Consider the following 19,348-nt stretch of genomic DNA (forward strand, 5'->3'; position numbering starts at 1 on the left):
TTACAGGATTCATCCTTTAAACAATTTCATTGAGGTATAATTTATTGTTTTATTGAGGTATAATTATTCTAGTATATTCTGTCATTTTTCAAGAATGCTTCTCAGTCTGTTATCTACTTCTGGTAACTAGTCAGTGCCTTGAAATGCCTGTTTTTGATCATTTTGTCCAGTTTTACACTTGCTTTTTTTGCAGAGGATAATCACTGACCTCTTCATGCTACAGTAACTAGAAGTCTCTCACGCGATTTCTCAGTTCATTCTTTCTTATTGTTGCCATTGTGTAATAATCCATGGTATGAATATACTCCAACTTATCTAGCTTGTTCCCTGGGGATGCACTCTCCAGTTTAGTCTATCATGGATATTTTTGGACTAGGGTCCTAGTATATGGACATGCATACTTATGAGTGGAATTGCTGGTCATAGGGTATATTAGTTTTCTATTGCTGCTTTAACATATTACCACAAATTTGGTGGCTTAAAACAATCCAAATGTATTATCTTACAGTTCTAAAGGTCAGAGTCCAAAATGTGTCTCACTGGGATAAAATCAAGGTATCAGCAGGGTTGTGTTTGCTTCTGGAGACACTAGGGGAGAATCTGTTTTCTTGCTTTTTCTAGCTTCTAGGGGCTACCAGCATTCTTTGGCTCATGGCCCCCTTTCATCTTCAAAGCCATCAATGGCTGGTTGAATCTTTCTCATGCTACATCATTCTGATGAGTCTTCTGCTTCCCTCTTCTCTTGTGATTACACTGGAACCACCCAGATGAGCCAAGGTAATCTCTCCAGCTCAAGATCCTCAACTTAATCACATCTGTAAAGTCCCTTTTACCATGCAAGGTATTAACAGGTCCCAGGCATTAGGATGTGGACATTTTGGGGCAGGCCATCATTCTGCATTTAATACCACAGTGGTATTACAAATATTAAATGTATTGATAAGGACAAACAGAAACAGCAGTTTTTGTACATCCTCGTTAATACTTGACATTATCAGAGTTTAAAATTTTTGCCACTGGTCTGTACACTATCCCTAAGGGAATGGGGAAGGGAAGTTGAACCATTTCCCATATTTCCAGCCACTGACCAAATCATTCCACAGATAGTATTGATCATCTACAACTAAGCTGCCTTCACCTGCCTGGATTTTCAGCATTGTTTTAAGTAGCTTGGTCCCAGCTATTTGACTCCTTGTATTTTAGATATTCCATTAGCCTGCTGGCTGTCTTACATGCAGACGACTTCACTCCTGCCTTGTAGTAAGTTTCTTCTAGTCCCCACCTGTCTGTTGTGCTGGGGTCTTAGCCATACTCAATGATGAGTCTACTTGGATGATGATAACAGGGTAGGCATGTGCATTTGAAGACACATGGTATGATACCCTAAATAGAAAGCCACCAGCTTCATGCCAATATGTCAACTGCTCCACTGGCCATGAACTTGCTGCTGACACTTGGCTTACACTAACTGGGGTACTAGAAGATTATGAAGCCTGGGCAGCAAACATCATCTGAGATGGAAACCCAAAGTTTCCAGGGGATTTCAAGGTATAACAGAGCTTTGAGCGTCAAACAGCATGGCAGAGGATGCATTTTCTTGACCTTAAAAACATTTGCCATGAAAAATGCCTTTGCCACATCCAGTCTGATGCTGAAACACCCTCAAAGAATTACCCAGATTAGCCCCTTTTGAAAGTCTGCAGCATTTACTACTGAATTTCACCTCCCAGCTAGAAGCAGAGAAACAAGAGTGCTGGGGTATACCTCTCACCAAGTATGGTCCCACAAAATACCATTTCAATTCTCCTTTATGCACTGGAAATTTTCAGCATGGGCATGGTGCCCAGTATAATAGCAAATAAAACAGATGTGTTTTTCCATTCATATTGGTCAGGAAATTTCATAGTAAGCAGTTTAATATTTATACAAGAAATGTCATCTATATACTGAAATATCCCTATAAATTAATTGATATTGGGAAAACTGTCTTAAGGGAAATAAATGCTTGAAAACTGAAGTATCAGAAGTACTTCCAATCTGTAACCAGGAAGTTTCATATTAAGCAGTTCAAGAAAACAGACACAGAAATGCTGGCCGGACTGTCCTGCTATGTCTCTCCTACCCAGAAGCAGGGTGCTTATCAGCTGGCCACAGGACACTCAGGGTCTACTTCTAAAGGCATTAGCATGGCTATAGTGGCCTTGCAGGGAGACAACCCTGTGAGGGACAGCAGCCTTACTAGAGGTCCTCCTCTGGCAGTGACCAGGTGCTTAGAACAAGGTGATGATAAATGACACTAAGGGATTGGCTTTTGTTGACCAGAGCTGATAGTTACTGAGGTCTGGAAAGAGTCATGAGACAGGGACCAACCAATGTCTTCACAATTGACCTCTCTCCTCCAGTCTTCCTGCTTTCTTCTCCAGCTTCATGAGTAAAGGCATTCCCACAAGATATTGTCCCTAACCCTTCCCTTTTCTCTACATGCTTTCCTGTTATACACCAAGAGAGAATGGAACAAGTGGAAGACTTGCAGTGATATAACCACAGCCCTGATCTTCTACCCGAACTCCAGTTCTGCTTGTGCCAATGCCTAGGTGTCAACCTCAAGGTTTCCAAAGCTGACACTCTTATCTCCCCTCCCAAGCTTGTTTTTTCCTCCTAGGTTCCCCAGTACTGCTGATGGTGCCCCACATCTAAATATCTGTTCTTCACACTGCCTTCCAAGTCATCTCTCTGGAATAGATCTCTGATTACGTCACTCACTTGCTCAAGAAACTTCCATGACTCCTACTGCCTACAGAATCAAGTCCAAACTTGCTGCCTTGGCATCAAGTCCCTCCAGGACTTGCTTCACTGTAATCAACTATTATTCAATTCATACTCTTAATATTCCAGCCAAATAGGTAACTGCTATATACTCATTATTAGGTGTCAGGTGCTGTGCATCAGACATCATCACATTTAATCATATAATGTGCATGTCCCTAGGATTTCCACTTTTATAGACATGAAAACTATGACTAGTAAGTTGCCCAAGGCTGGTGGGGTAGGGCCTGGACCAAGGTCTGTCATGGCTTAGCCACATGCTTGGCTGTCTCATAAGCTAAGCCCTTCCCCATTTCCCAGGCAGGACATTTGCTCACATGGCCATCCTGTCTGGGATGCTTACTCCTCTATCCTAATGTCTAAATACAAAAGCCCTGGGGGAGAGGAGACAAGATGGAGGAGTAGAAGGACATGAGTTCACCTCCTCTTCTGGAAACACCAAAATCACAACTAACTGCTGAATAACCACCAACAAAAAAATGTTGGAACGTACCAAAAAAGATACCCTACATCCAAAGACAAAGAAGAAGCCACAATGAGATGGTAAGAGGGGCGTAATCATGATAAAAACAAATCCCATACATGCTGGGTGGGTGACCCACAAACTGGAAAATATATAACAGAGGTTCTCCTACAGGAGTGAAAGTTCTAAGCCTCACATCAGGCTCCCCACCCTGGGGATCTGGCAATAGGAGGAGGAGCCCCCAGGGACTCTAGCTTTGAAGCCAGCAGGGTTTGATCACAGGAATTCCACAGGACTGGGAGAAACAGAAACTCCACTCTTGGAGGGTGCACACAGGGTCTCAAGTGCACCAGGACCCAGGGTAAAAAGCAGTGACCACATTAAGAGACTGGGCCAGACTTCCCTGCTAGTATTGGAGGGTCTCCTGCGGAGGCGGGGAATGGCTGTGGCTCACTGTGGGGGCAAGGACACTAGTGGCGGCAGTTCTGGGGAGTACTCATTGGTGTGAGCCCTCTTGGAGGACACCATTTTCTCACCAAGACCTGGCCCCACCCAACAGCCTCTAGGCTCCAGTGCTGGGACGACTCAGGCCAAACAACCAACAGGGTGGGAACACAGCCCCACCCTGCAGCAGACAGGCTGCTTAAAGTCTTCCTGAGTAGACGGCTGCCCAATAAACACACCACCTTACACGGCCCTCCCCACCAGAGGGACAAGACCCAGCTCCACCCACCAGTGGGCAGGTACCAGTCCTTCCCACCAGCTAGCCTGCAGAAGCCTCTTAGACAGCCTCATTCATCAGGGGGCAGGCAGCAGAAGCAAGAAATACAACCCTGCATCCTGCAGAACAGAAATCGCAATCACAGAAAGTTAGACAAAATGAGAGGGCAGGGGAATATGTCCAGATGAAGGAAAAAGATAAAACCCCAGAAGAATAACTAGTGAAGTAGAGATACACAATCTACCTGAAGAAGAATTCAGAGTAATGATAGTAAAGATGATCCAAGATCTCGGAAAAAGAATGGTGGCACAGATCAAGACAATATAAGAAGTGTTTAACAAAGACCTAGAAGAACTAAAGAACAAACCAGTTGAACAATACAGTAAGTGAAGTGAAGAATACAGTAGAAGGAATCAATAGCAGAATAACTGAGGCAGAAGAACAGATAAGTGACCTGGAAGACAGAATGGTGGAAATCACTGCCATGGAACAGAATAAAGAAAAAAGAGTGAAAAGGAATGAGGACAGTCTAAGAGACCTCTGGGACAACATTAAATGCAGCAACATTCACATTATAGGGGTCTCAGAAGGAGAAGAGACAGAGAGAAAGGGCCTGAGAAAATATTTGAAGAGATAATAGCTGAAAACTTCCCTAACATGGGAGGGGAAACAGTAACCCAAGTCCAGGAAGCACACAGAGTCCCAGGCAGGATAAACCCAAGGAGGAACACACTGAGACACATAGTAATCAAACTGACAAAAATTAAAGACAAAGAAAAAATATTAAAAGCAATAAGGGAAAAGCAGCAAATAATGTACAAGGGAACTCCCATAAGGTTATCAGCTGATTTCTCAGCAGAAACTCTGCAGGCCAGAAGGGAGTGGCATGATGTATTTATCAGGCTCCCTAACTTCAGACTATTACTACAAAACTACAGTCATCAAAACAGTGGGGTACTGACACAAAAACAGACATATAGATCAATGGAACAGGATAGAAAGCCCAGAAATAAACCCATGCACCTATGGTTAATTAATCTATGACAAAGGAGGCAAGACTATACAATGGAGAAAAGACAATCTCTTCAATAAATGATGCTGGGAAAACTGGACAGCTACATGTAAAAAAATGAAATTAGACCATTCCTTAACACCATACACAAAAATAAACTCAAAATGGACTAAAGATCTAAATTTAAGACTGGATATTATAAAACTTTTAGAGGAAAATATAGGCAGAATGCTCTTTGACATAAATCGCAGCAATATATTTTTTGATCTGTCTCCTAGAGTAATGGAAATAAAAACAAAAATAAACAAATGGGACCTAATTAAACTCAAAAGCTTTTGCACAGAAACAGAAACCATAAGCAAAACGAAAAGACAAAGAAAAGACAAAGAATGGGAGGAAACATTTGCAAATGCTGTGACCGACAAGGGATTAATCTCTAAAATTTACAAATAGCTCATGAGGTTCAATATCAAAAAACAAACAAACAACACAATTAAAACATGGGCAGAAGACCTAAATAGACATTTCTACAAAGAAGACATACAGATGGCCAAGAGGCACATGAAAAGATGCTCAATATCGCTAATTATTAGAGAAATGCGAATCAAAACTACAATGAGATATCACCTCATACCAGTCAGAATGGCCGTCATCAAAAAGTCTACAAACAATAAATGCTGGAGAGGGTGTGGAGAAAAGGGAACCCTCCTACACTGTTGGTGGGAATGTAACTTGGTACAGACACTGTGGAGAACAGTGTTCCTTAAGAAACAGATGTTCCTTAAGAAACTAAAAATAGAGCTACCATATGATCCAGCAATCCCACTCCTGGGCATATATCTGGAGAAAAACATGGTTCGAAAGGATACATGCACCCCAGTGTTCACTGCAGCACTGTTTACAATAGCCAAGACCTGGAAGCAACCTAAATGTCCATCGACAGATGAATGGATAAAGAAGATGTGGTACATATATACAATCGAATATTACTCAGCCATTAAAAAGAATGAAATAATGCCATTTGCAGCAACATGGATGGACCTGGAGACTATACTAAGTGAAGTAAGTCAGACAGAGAAAGACAAATATCATATGATATCGCTTATATGTGGAATCTAAAAAAAAATTATACAAATGAACTTATTTACAAAACAGAAACAGACCCACAGACTTAGAGAATGAACTTACGGTTACCAGGGGGAAGGGTGGAGGGAAGGGATAGATTGGGAGATTGGGATTGACATGTACACACTGCTATGTTTAAAATAGATACCAAACAAGGACCTACTGTATAGCATAGGGAACTCTGCTCAATATTCTGTAATAACCTAAATGGGAAAAGAATTTGAAAAAGAATAGATACATGTATATGTGTAACAGAATCACTTTGCTGTACATCTGAAACTAACACAACATTGTTAATCAACTAGACTCCAATATAAAAGAAAAAAGAAAAATAAATACAAAAGCCCTACCTGGTCCTTCCAGTTTAAACCAAGTCTTACCACCTTCCCCTACAAATGCACACATTGCTTCAAGCGCAAGCATGGGAGGGCTGCTGGAGCATTTTGCTCCTTTTGTATTTTTTCAGCCTTAACATTTGCAACCTAAACCTGACAAATCAAACCTTGTCCTTGGGCAGAGCTGGAGCAAGCAAAGGGCAGAAAAGGGAATTATTCTCCGAGTACAGCTGCCTGTGATGACCCCTGTATCTTCCCCCTGCCTACCTGGGAGATAGTTCTTGGGCAGGTCAGCACCCTGTCCAGGCAGAAGAACCTGGAAACCAGGCCAGGACAGTTCTTGCAGCAGCACCTCCGCTCTGTGACACGTCTGCATGGGCCCTTATCCCTGTGACCCCACGTGTGGGATTTCAGGTTCTGCTTTTTTTCCCTGAGGCTGTGCGATCTGCAGCTAGCAAAGGATGCCCAGGACTAAGCAGCTGCGCCCTGTCCCACCTTCCCCTGCAAATGGCAAAGCAGGCTTCAGAAAAGATAGTCTTCCCTCTGGTATCAGACATGAGCCTTGCTCTGTGCCCTGAAAACCTGTGTGCAGGGGAGGGCCTTGCCTATTGTCACCAACCCAGGGAAGAGCAAAGTACCTTCTGGCCGTGGTTTTGGCTTTTCCAATCCTCCGTCTTGCATGAGCTCAAAGGCAAAGGAGACGTTCAAGACCTGGAGAGAGAGAGGCAGTGCATGAGGTGCTGCACACTCATTCCTGGATCCTTGGGGCTCCCTGTGACCTGCCCCTGGAAAGTGAAGGAACCAGCACTGTAGCCAGTGGGGCAGGGGCTGAGCTAAAATGAGGCTGCCAAACTGGGCCGGCCATGAGGAGTGTGAGCAGGCCCAGCCTGCTGTTGGTGAAGCACTCCCAGAGGAGTTAAAAATCCTCTCCCTGTCTTACTGTGTTCTTGTGTCACTGCCAGGACTGTAAACTCAGGGACCTAAGTGCCCACAGTTGAAAGGATCAGACAGCAAGACATGTTCAAGAGGCAGAGAAGGGTTTCTGCTTGGGACCAAATACCCCTTGTCTAGCAGGTGGGCTGGGGCAGCCTGTGAGAGGCATCAGAAATCGGCTAAGTGCCGGCCTCAGGTCTGACCAGCCTTGCAGCCACCTGTCGCCTCTGGGGAGAGATGAGGCTGGGCTGTGGCCCCAGGCAGGAGCATACGGCTAGGGGACCAAGGTGCAGGAGAGGGAAAGCTGTTCAGGATGCTCAGTGGCCTGTAGGTAGCTGTGTCCCAGCTCAGCTGTACGTCACAATGAGCCCCCCATCCAACCACTGAAGACTCTGGGCAGAGGGGAAGCCGCCGCCTTTTCCCCAGATGGCCTCAGCAGAGGCGTGGGTAGATGGGTCGGGCATGTGGGCTCGGGCCTCCCGTGATGTCACCTCCCCTAACCTTCTGTTCAAAGCTGTCCGGGGTCAGGAAGAAGCTGTGCAGGGGCACGAAGTAGCCCTCCAGGAGCCCCATGAGCAGCACCAGGTACACCCCATCTGCAAACTGGAGGGAGAGAGACAGGTGAGGGCACTGGGCCCCTGAGCGCCCCAGCCCAGGCCCTTCCAGGGGCACATCAGCTTCCGTGTTGACCCCCGCAAAGGCTATATCCCCAGGCAGGCTGCTGGCAGTGGGTGAGGGGCAGTAACCCAAGGCAGGAAGGTCTGCTCTGCAGCAGGCCTGCCCCATGTCTGGCTGGTCCAGCACGAAGCCACAAGCCCATGGTCCTGATCTCAATTGGTCCAGTATTTATTGAGTACCGACTATGTACCAAGCCCTGATCTGGCACAGGGACCACAGAGGTGGGTCAGGTGTGGCCCCTGCCCTGGAGGAACTCATGGTACAGTGGCGAGACTGTTGTGGAGGAAATGCAGCCGCTGCTCTGATGGAGGGAAGCATGCTGGCCTGCATGAGACTGACGAAGGTCACTCATCCCACTGAAGGCAACAGGGAAGGCTTCTGGAGCAGGCGCTGCCTGGGTGGAGACATGAGGGATGAGCTGGAGTTAGCTAGGGAGGGCAGAGGGAGGAGGGAAAGGGGATGTCCAAGGCCAACGGCATGAGGCTACTAGGGCTACTTCTGCTTTATGAACAGGGAAAGATCTAGTGTCATACCGGCCTGGGCATCCTCCCCTCTCACCCTCGCCTTATTACTGCTTGAGAGGCAGCATAGTATAGCCGTTAGGAACGTGTGCTCTGGAGCTGGCCTCTAGCTCTACCACTTATTAACTGAGTGACTTGAGCAAGTTACAGAGCTTCTCTGTGTCTCATTTTTCTCACCTGTAAAATGGGGACAATAATAATATAGTACCTAATTCATAGGGTTATCATGCGGCCTAAACCAGTAAGTATGTGTAAGGTGCCTAGAACACTGCTTGGTGTGTAGGCAACACTTAACACATACTAACTACTGCTATTTCTATCCAGGAAAACAACAAAGCAGTCAGACACAATGTACTGGCTCTTGCTGATAAAGCACAACCGTGTGCTCAGGGCCATGGCAAGAGGCTTAGAGCTGGTCCCGGCGCCTGTGGGATGAGGGAGATTTGAAAGGAGTAGGTGTTCTGGGTATGGAGAATGGCCTGAGCAAAGTTACAGAGGTCAGGTGCATATCTGCTATTCTAGAACCTTGCAAAGGAGGCAGGGCCATCAAATATTTGTCTAAACAACAGTTACTAGAGTTCACAAGAGGTCAAAGTTCTTGGAATCATCTTGGGAAACTTTAAAAGTCCTAGACGGAATTAGTATTCTGTCTGGGCTGGGCTCCGTGTCTGAGCTCTGCTGGGTGACTGACTGGTGGGCCTGTGACTCAACCTTGGTTATGGGCAAACAACCTGGAGTATGAACTTGACCTAGAAGCAGCCTCCTCCCTGTTTCCATCCATCTGGCTGGTAGCGCCTGAGCATGACTCATCCCAGGCCACCCCAGGGTGGACAATGGGAAATAGACCCCAGCAACCGTGTCAACATCACGGCCCGCCCATGGAACTAGTTAACTAGGCCTAATTCTGGCTGTGGCTGGAATGGGTTGAGAATGAAAGAAACTAATCTGTCAACTCAGGGGAGCACCCTGGGTTAGGGTCAGGGTTAGTCACAGCTGTGAGTACCACTGACCTAGACTGCTGCCACCCCTGACTGCTGGTTCCAATGACTTGGTGGTAAAACTCGCAGATAGACACCAGATATGCTCGGCAGAGACCCCTTCCCTGCCCATGGGGAAGGGAGAGCTCATTCCAGCCCTCTCCAGGAATCATTGCTTCTGCAGCACGTTCCCTATCTCCTGAAGAGCATATGAAGCTGCCTCCAGAGGCCAGACACACCCAGGCAGATCTCAGTCACAGACCTGGGCATTGCCTTTAAAAATAATAGGAGGTGCCCCTGTGTTCAAAAGAAAACCACACTTCAGAAGTTCATTGCGAATGAAAAGAGGTTGGGAAACAGGATACATGACACGGTATAAAGATTATACCTAATAAAGATTAGTTATTAATTATAAAGCAGGGGGTAGGGGGGAGGAGCTTTACAGTAGGGAAATCTGGGGGATGCCCACTTAGCCAAGTGGTCAAAGTTACCACCACCAGGAACAGAACTGATGGAGAAAAGTGCCTGAGAAGGGACTTCCCTGGTAGCGCAGTGGTTGAGAATCCGCCTGCCAATGCAAGGGACACGGGTTCGATCCCTGGTCTGGGAAGATGCCACATGCCGTGGAGCAACTAAGCCCATGTGCCACAACTACTGAGCCTGAGCTCTAGAGCCCGTGAGCCACAACTACTGAAGCCCACGCGCCTAGAGCCTGTGTTCCGTAACAAGAGAAGCCACCGCAGTGAGAAGCCCGTGCACCGCAAGGAAGACCCAACGCATCCAAAAATATATATATATTAAAAAAAAAAAAATGGCCTGAGAAGAACACAGCATTGCCTCCATGGTACTGTTCCTGAACATGCATAACCTGGTTCTAATCATGAGGGAGAAAAACAGAGGCATTCTATGAACTAAATGGCCCACACTCTTCAAAAATGTCGATGTTATGCAAAGAGAGGCTGAGGATTTGTTCTCTATTAAAAAGAAACTAAAGAGACGTGACAACTAAATGCATCAGGTGAGAATATGAGGACAACTGTATTTCTCTGAACCATGTGACACGGTCAAGAGTAGTCACATATCAGTGATTTCATATGGTTCAACCTAAATAGATTAACATATTGTACTGATGTTAAAACTGCCTGAATTTGATTACTATATTGTGATTCTGAGGTATTTAGGGGTGGCGAGAGAGAAAAAAAACCAAATATGGCCAAATGTTAACAATTGGTATATGTGTGTGAAGAGTACATGGGGATTTATGATAATATTCTTGCAACTTTTCAAAATAAAATACTGGAAAGAATTCAGAGAAATTCCATGCAGTTCACCCCTCTGAGTGAAGAGAGAGAGAATCCCCTCTCCCTTCCCCGGAAAAGCTCCAGGATCAAGGTGGAAAGCCCTCCTGGCAATGTGGCTGGGGCACTGGGAACAGTGGCTGTCCAGCGGGGCCTTGTCCCCCACCCTGCACACGGGGCCGTCACCCACCTGGGTTTCCAGTTCCGTGACCTCCAGGTTCAATTTATTCAGGTGCTTGTTCACGAAAGTAATGAGCGTCTAGAAGAAAAGCACAAGCCAGACATTGAGATGAAGACTCTCACCCTGGAGGCCGCCCCTGTGACTCAACCATGATGACACAGGACGAGACCCAGCCAAGATCTCGGGCCCGGGATCCCTGTGCCGAGCGGAGTGAGGCTGAGCAGCCTATAAGACTCTTGCGAAACTCCTTGAGTCCACAGGGCAGGATGGCCCCCAGGACTGGCAGTCCCATGCACTGTGCGATTCCAATAGCCAGGTCCAGAACTGTGCAAGGAGCAGGGAGTGCTAAGAGGGCAGAGTGACAGGTGGAGTGTCCTAGCCGGGCTCAGGGGGCCAGAGGAGAAATGACCGCCTTGGGTCCCTCCTTCCAGTCCCCCTAGGTGCAGGTACCGGTGCCAGGGAGACAGAGGGAGGTCTGTGTGAGGAGCAGGGATGGCGGGGTTCAGTGTGGGGGTGGAGACACAGGACCGTAGCCTCAGAAACCCCCAAGAGATGCTGTCATCCCAATGGGAGAAGAAAGGGACTGGGTAAGGCATCCAGTGAAAACAAGACAGGTAAAACGGACATCAAGCAGGAAAGCTCTGTGTTTGTGGTGGTCTGGTGATGACACCAGTTTCGGGAAGCTTGCAAACTGCAGGGGGTGGGTTTTCCTAATGTTTTCCTACATCTCGCTCCCCTCCCTCCCTCCCTCTCCCCCTCCCTCCCTCTCAGGCACCTCTTTCCCACCTTTTTCACCACGTTCAGCTTGTCTGGTGCGTGGTCAAACAAGGTGTCAAAGGCATCACGTTCTGAAAAAAGAGGAAAATGTAAAGTAGGGCCCAGAGCTGATGCCAACCCAGGTCCCAGCCACGCGCCTCTACAGGCCACATGGTCAGCTCCAGGTGGGAATTCTTTGGGGTATGAGACTGTGCTGGGAAACTGGTTCGGGCAGGGATTTGGGGTTGATTCTTATCTTAGGGGCCTTTTTCTCTCTGTGTAGATGTAGGTGTGTGTGTATCCACCCTCGACATCAGCCCTCTTTGAGCTGGGGTTCAGGAGCTCTGGCAGGCAGTCTGACTTGGAGCCAGTCATTTCTCTTTACTATTTGTATTCTTTGATATCATGATTTAGTCATGATTCTAAAGTGTTTCTGAAGCTTTTTGGAAGCAGAATGTCATCCAAATATCAAATCACTCCCTAATTTTCAAAACCAACTTGCCCAAGACATACTTCCTGGCAGAGGGCAGATAAGCGGATTGGGAGCTACAGAGCCCTAGAAGGGGAGCTCCCCCTCTTGAGGGATCAGGTCACTTCAATCCTTTTAGCCTCACTTTCCTCTTCCATAAAATGCCCACTGGGTACTTCCCTGGCAGGCCAGTGGTTAACACCCTGCGCTTCCATTGCGGAGGGCACAGGTTCGATTCCTGGTCAGGGAACTAGCATCCCGCATGCCAAAACGCAGCCAAAAATAATAATAGAAAAAAGGCCCACTGAGCATGAACCTCCCCTAGGTGGGTTATGAGGATGAAAGACAAGAAAGTACATTCTCTGTAAACTCTGAAGTATCTGCTGATCTGAGTTATTATTAGAATGATTGGAATATTTCAATATATTATCCACAGTAAATACAGAATCATAGAAAATAGCGAAGCCATTCTCCCTGCAGGGATTTTCCTTGCTATAGCCCCCCTGGTCCTCTGATCTGAGAGGTGAAATAGTGGAGGGATCTGTGACTGGGAATGAGAAGTCTCCAAGAGGAACCGGGGCTGGGAGGGTTCGTGGTCCTGGGCTGCCTTTCCTACTCTTTTTTTTTTTTTCTGCGGTACGCAGGCCTCTCACTGCTGTGGCCTCTCCCGCTGCGGAGCGCAGGCTCCGGACGCACAGGCTCAGCGGCCATGGCTCACGGGCCCAGCCGCTCTGCGGCATGAGGGATCTTCCCGGACCGGGGCACAAACCCGCGTCCCCTGCATCGGCAGGCGGACTCTCAACCACTGCGCCACCAGCCTCTCCTACTCTTGATGAGTAAATCTGAGATGGCCAGAATGGTGATTGTGATCTTGGACATTCACAGACCTTATAAACACACCCAAAGTTCTGGGAAACCAGAGAGGTAGGAGGTGTGATGAGGAAAAAGGCACCTTCTACAAGGGCTGGACAGAGTGGGGAGAGGGTACAGTCCCCAGCGCATACGTACACCTCTTGCTTTACTTCCACAATATGCTTAGAGCAAGACTTCCCTGCAAATGCCCAGGACCCATCCAGAAGCCCAGCAGGGTCAGTGGTCTTGTTACTTGCAAGAGGACTGCAGCTGTGGTTACTTTTCCTCTTCCCTCCAGTGCGCTGACCCTCCCTACCGACTGGCCCCGTCACCAGGTTGGCACAGACACACATGCAGGAATCAAGCTGAGTGCCTGTTCTTCCCAGCTGCTACAGAATTAAGTAGACCCCATTGGCAGTCAGCAGTGACAGAGGACACTCTTATGCAACTCACCATGCCTTCCAGAAAGAGCCCTGCGGGAAAAGGAGAAAGAAAGCAGCGTGACTTTTCTCTCCGCACCCTTGGTGGCAGATCCCCAAAGCTTCCTTCCTTGGCATTTTATCCTGCACTAAGTCTCCAGCTATGGGTGGTCTTTACCACATTACCACCTATTTTCCCCTCTGCTTTATAGATTTACTGGTGTTTGCATAAAGCCTGGTATAAGTGATGCATAAAGGACTATTTCTTGCCTTAAATAAACTCACATTATTGCTTACAGTTGAGAAAGAATATTGCACTCAGAGATTCAGGATTCCCAACCATGTTTTAGGAGCAGAGCTCAGGTACCATCCCAATGTGGCATTTCACTGCCCAAGTTGCTGAGGGCATCGGCTTGGGGAGGTCAGATTGGGCTCTCTCCTGTCCATCCTGTGATACCCACCCAAGCTGCACCTGCCATTGACCTAGAATAGGTTTTCTCAAACAGGGCAGGAGCTGGAACCATACTCATACAGTGAAGCAGCAAAGTATTAGGAGCACAAGCATTAGGGTCAGACTACTTAGTTTTAAATCTTACAAAGCCATTTGCTTGCTGTGTGACTTTGGGCAAGCTACCGAACCTCTCTGGGTTTCAGGTCACTTATCCTTAAAATGAGGATAAAATGGTAAACAACTCAATCAGATGTTGTGAGCATTAAATGATTTAATATATAGAAAGATTTTAGCATAATTTCTACTATATACTAAATGCTCAATACATTTTTTTCTCAATACGTTTTTGCTTCTTATTATGTTGGTTTATTCCAACTATACATCTGTCACCTATTAAACAATGACTTGTGGGTAGTGTACTGGGAAGAATGATGAACGTGGAGTTCAAGCCAGGTAGACCAAGGACAGTTTCCTCCTCCACCTTTGGGGTGTGGGGTTTTAGAAGGTGTAATCATTGCTTCATGTGCCCCTGCTCTTTCCACTTGCTCTTCTTGTTCAAAGGAATATAGAGGAGAGTTAGGGGAGCAGGAGATGATACGAACAAATTTTGCCCGGTTTTGCGTGCGGCCAGGGCTCAAGCCTGCCCAGGGATCTCAGACCCACGCACACCGACCGCCCTGCTCTTTCTGCTTGAGAACAAAACTTCTCTTTCCCATGACAAAACTCTTACATGTTCTGATATTCCAATTTCTTAATGTAAATGAAAAAAAACAAACCAAAAAAGAAACCCCAAACAATCCACCACCCTAAGGTAGAGAGGGGCTTTCTGGGTCATGGCATGTGACCATATAAATCAGATTCAGAAAAGGAAGAAAAATGTCCTTTTGAAGGTTAACAATTTAAATTCAACCCCATGTTTATGGCATGATGATTTCATGCTGGTTGGCTTTTTCAGGCACACTCTTTCCTGGAGTGCCACAAAATTAGAATTTTTCAATCACGGTTAATTCCCTCTCCCCACTTCCCCACCCAAGTTTGTACCTTAAGCATTGAGAGGCATGTTTTGAATGCACGGAAAAGGCTAAACTATAATCATTGGCTGAAGTCTAATCCCTCTTGCAATCCCAATAAATGAAAACTAAATATCAGCAAATGGATGAATTTCGGAGAAACATCTGTGTTCCATTACAGAATCGCTGGCAACAATGCTGTTGACATACTCTGTGTTACCAGTTATTTCCTCTTGGATTTGCCGAGACTGGAGGATTCCTTCTCGTTTCTGAAAACGGGGGTGGGGAGAGGGTTGGGAGGAAGAGAGAGAAATATGCATTAGAAAAATACAAAAAACTGATTAGCATTCCTGATACTTAGAAAGTTACTGGCGTTTAAGAAATGAATCCAGAGACGAGATACTGCTAGAAGTGAAATGAGGCTCCTGCTTTCCTGGGACTGGACTGTACCATTCATACTTAAGTGCAATTAGTGTTTATTCCAAACAAGTCGGCTGTTTCTTGGATGGTGAATCTTTTCTTTCTTTATTGGAAGACATTCTGCTGGAAGCACACTGTTTGCCTCCTGGAGAAATCCACAGTAAACCAAATGGAAATGAGGGCCAGGGTGTGTCTGCCCTCCAGCTGGGGCCACGGAGGGAAGCGGAGAAACACATTTAACTGGGGCGGCTGGGGTGGAAGAACTGAGGTCAACTTGGAGAATTCAGAGGGAGAGTTTTCAAAAAACGTTTAACTAGAGGAGCTTTTAAGTAAGTAGAACAGTCCTTGGGTGACTAGCTTACTCTCTGAGAAAAGCGTAGGCACTTTGGAGGTCCATTCACCCACCCATCCACCCACCCAAAGTGCCATCCATCCACCCACCCACCCATCCATCCATCCACCCACCCATCTGCCCATGCATGCATCCATCATCTGTCCACCCCTTCCCATCAATTCATTCTCTTTCTTCTCTGTTTCATTAATCAGTGCCTTCTCTGTACAAGCCACTGTGTTGGACTTAGCAAACACTGTGGAACATATGACATAGTTTTGGACCTTAAGGAACTGAGAGTAAAATGGCGTAGATGAACAGGTATGCAAGAACAGTTTTCCCCAGACAGTCCTCCTGGTCCCCGCTCAATGATTAGAGTAGGATCCCCTTTCCCTCTCAAATGTGTCATGGATAATTAATTACATGGTGGCCCCTTGCAGAGAGGAAGTGCTGAGGGCAGGACAGGAACAAGTACTTTCAGCTGAGAGGGTCAGGGAAACCTTCCAGGGGGAGGGGTTCTTGAGCTGGAACTTAACGGACAGCTAGGATTTGGCTGGACACAGAGGAGAGACCTCTTCAGTGGGAGGAATGGCCGGAGCAAAAAGGCAGAATAGGAGAGCACAGGCGTTCAGGAGGCCGTTTGGAGGGACAGTGGCTGCCCTTGGTCAGTTGAGTGCTGGTTTGGAGTTTAAACCTCACTGTGTGGGCGTGGGAACCGATGAAGGAGTGCTGGCGTTCAGGAAGACCTTCTGATGGGGGTGAGGAGGGAGATGCATTTATCACGTTCCTACACAATCAGTTACCAGATGCTTGGAAGGCAGTCTGGGCAGGGCAAGAGGCTGTCAGAGCAAATCCATCTTCCACAAAGACTGAGATGTGTCAAGAGGGATCCTCCAAGCATTAGTGTTTCAGCTGAAATCTGCCTTCTCGACCCTCCTGCCCGAACTTCCACAATGTTTTCTTCACATTCCCAATAGCCACAGAAACTAGCGTCCTTGCAAAATACTTTTACAGAAGGAAAGGTAGAGCTGGATAAAGGCCATGAGTGTATCTGGATTAGATTAAGAAGAATGAACTATCAAAGCAAAAAAGGAAGAAAAACATTAAAATACCATTGAAAAAAGATCTAGTGTGGATAAACCAGGACGTTTTCCAAATTCAGCTTCAACATATGTAAAATTTTCACACAGGGCTAATGGAATCTGTGTCCTTGTCTTGCGAGGCTGTTCACAGACATCAAACCTCATCTTCAACTACATGCAGAATTAAATGCTGGTATACAGAATGGAAAAGAAATCTGGGTTCAATGACACCTCACACAGCGTCCTGATTCATTTCGATCCACTGTTCCCTAAAGAACTCTCTCTGTGGTTCAGTGTCTTACAGCCAATTCTGAGTCTTGCTTCTGTGCCTGTTTAACTTGATAACGCAAAACACCCCATAAACCCTGACATACCTTGATGCCATTTTATGTAATGCCTCCTCCTTTCTCCCTCACACTAACAAAACTGCCTGCAGTAGAAATTAAACCAGCAACAGCCTTCAGATGGCCTATAATTGAGCTCAAAATAAGGCATGAGACATGGGCTTCCAGTGACCACTGTTTCCCCCCCAACCCTCGCAAATCCTGAATCATAGTTTTAAAAAATATAATGAAATGGATTCACACTTTATTGATTGTTAAAAAATGACACAGCAGAGATGGCCTGGATTCACTAGGAAGATGCATGTACCAGGATTTTCTGGGCTGGCCCATATTCATAAAATGCTTAGCACCACGCCTGACATGGTTGACAGCCCAGTAAATGAAGCCAATTAGTCTCTTTCAGTCGGCTGCACTTAGTGTCGGAACCACACGCGTTTGCATTGACAAGGGGCTTCTGATAGCCCTCTCTGCTGCTTATGTATAGTCCTGTCTCCGGGCAGGCAGGGCCAAGGTGTCGTCTTTCTATTATATCCCCTTGACGTTTAGCAAGCTAAGTACCCAGAAGGTGCTGGAAGAAATACTTTTTCATTAGGGCATTGGCTGAGCAGCGCCCCCATGTCCTCCTCCCCTCCCCCATTCACTTCTGATCCCTGAAAGCTCAGCCCTTCTGTCCTGGAAGCTGGCCTGGCCTCGCCTCACCTCTCAGGCAAAGCCTACCTGCCCTCCAGGCTCTTCCTCACCAAGGGATGGCAGAGTTGCCAGACAGAACCCTAGATAACCTTGGATAGCCAGGGAGCTGCTCATAAGGGACGTTCTCCCTTGTAGCATGTTTATTTGGAAAAGAACAGAAGCCAACAAAATGACGACCTTTTGCTCACGGGCGTAAAGTTGGAAAATAAAATTGAATTTGAGTATCTAATGGGGTTAGGAGCAGAATGAGATAGTCACAGGGAGCGAGCATCCCCTCATTGTGGAAATCACACAGCCATGTGTGAATGGAAATTCCATCCAACAATCTGGAAAAAATGACTTGAGATACCAGCTGTGCTTCTCTGGGCAGGTGAAAATCGGCAGTGCCCTCAACACAGGCACGGCCTGTCAGGGTCTCTCTCAAATACACACACGTACACATGCACAGATACTTGCCTCTTCTCAATAACTGTGCATTGTTTGTTTAACCAAAAAATGATTCTTGGGCTTCCCTGGTGGCGCAGTGGTTAAGAATCCGCCTGCCAGTGCAGGGGACATGGGTTTGAGCCCTGGTCCGGGAAGATCCCACATGCCACGGAGCAAATAAGCCTGTGCACCACAACTACTGAGCCTGCGCTCTAGAGCCCGTGCTCTGCAGAAAGAGAAGCCACTGCAATGAGAAGCCCATGCACTGCAATGAAGAGTAGCCCCCGCTCACCACAACTAGAGAAAGCCCACGTGCAGCAATGAAGACCCAGTGCAGCCATAAATAAGTAAATAAATAAACAAGGCAGCCCAAACAATCGACAACTCTACCAACATTTAAAATCCACAGGCTTATGACCCCATGATCCCACTTATGGGGCTCCATACTGTAGACACTGGAGCACGAGGCTGCATTATTTAAAAAAAAAAAAAAAAGATTCTCGCTGGCTGGCAGGACACACACACACACAGGGATACAGCCTCCCGATCCTACTACACAGACCTGCACTGCTGGTGGGAATGTGAATTGGTTCAGCCACTATGGAGAACAGTATGGAGGTTCCTTAAAAAACTACAAATAAAATACCATATGACCCAGCAATCCCACTACTGGGCATATACCCTGAGAAAACCAAAATTCAAAAAGAGTCATGTACCAAAATGTTCATTGCAGCTCTATTTACAATAGCCCGGAGATGGAAACAACCTAAGTGCCCATCATCGGATGAATGGATAAAGAAGATGTGGCACATATATACAATGGAATATTACTCAGCCATAAAAAGAGACGAAATTGAGCTATTTGTAATGAGGTGGATGGACCTAGAGTCTGTCATACAGAGTGAAGTAAGTCAGAAGGAGAAAGACAAATACCGTATGCTAACACATATATATGGAATGTAAGAAAAAAAATGTCATGAAGAACCTAGGGGTAAGACAGGAATAAAGACACAGACCTACTGGAGAAC

At 46.5% G+C, this 19,348-nt stretch overlaps 1 protein-coding gene across 1 annotated transcript in view; it reads right to left on the reverse strand.

Annotated features, from left to right (window-relative positions):
* PARVA (parvin alpha) overlaps nt 1–19,348 on the reverse strand; it is a 181,791-nt gene that overhangs the window by 20,709 nt on the left and 141,734 nt on the right. The window contains exons 8-13 of the mRNA XM_027115356.1: nt 15,238–15,296; nt 13,601–13,620; nt 11,857–11,918; nt 11,080–11,148; nt 7,917–8,018; nt 7,121–7,193 (exon numbers count right to left, since the gene is read on the reverse strand). Of these exons, the coding sequence (XP_026971157.1) occupies nt 7,121–7,193; nt 7,917–8,018; nt 11,080–11,148; nt 11,857–11,918; nt 13,601–13,620; nt 15,238–15,296 (385 nt within the window). The remainder of the gene's footprint in view (nt 1–7,120; nt 7,194–7,916; nt 8,019–11,079; nt 11,149–11,856; nt 11,919–13,600; nt 13,621–15,237; nt 15,297–19,348) is intronic.

Source organism: Aethalodelphis obliquidens, unplaced genomic scaffold (genome assembly GCF_003676395.1).
Source record: "Aethalodelphis obliquidens isolate GAN/ISIS:26980383/991018 unplaced genomic scaffold, ASM367639v1 scaffold14, whole genome shotgun sequence".
Lineage (NCBI taxonomy): Eukaryota > Metazoa > Chordata > Mammalia > Artiodactyla > Delphinidae > Aethalodelphis > Aethalodelphis obliquidens.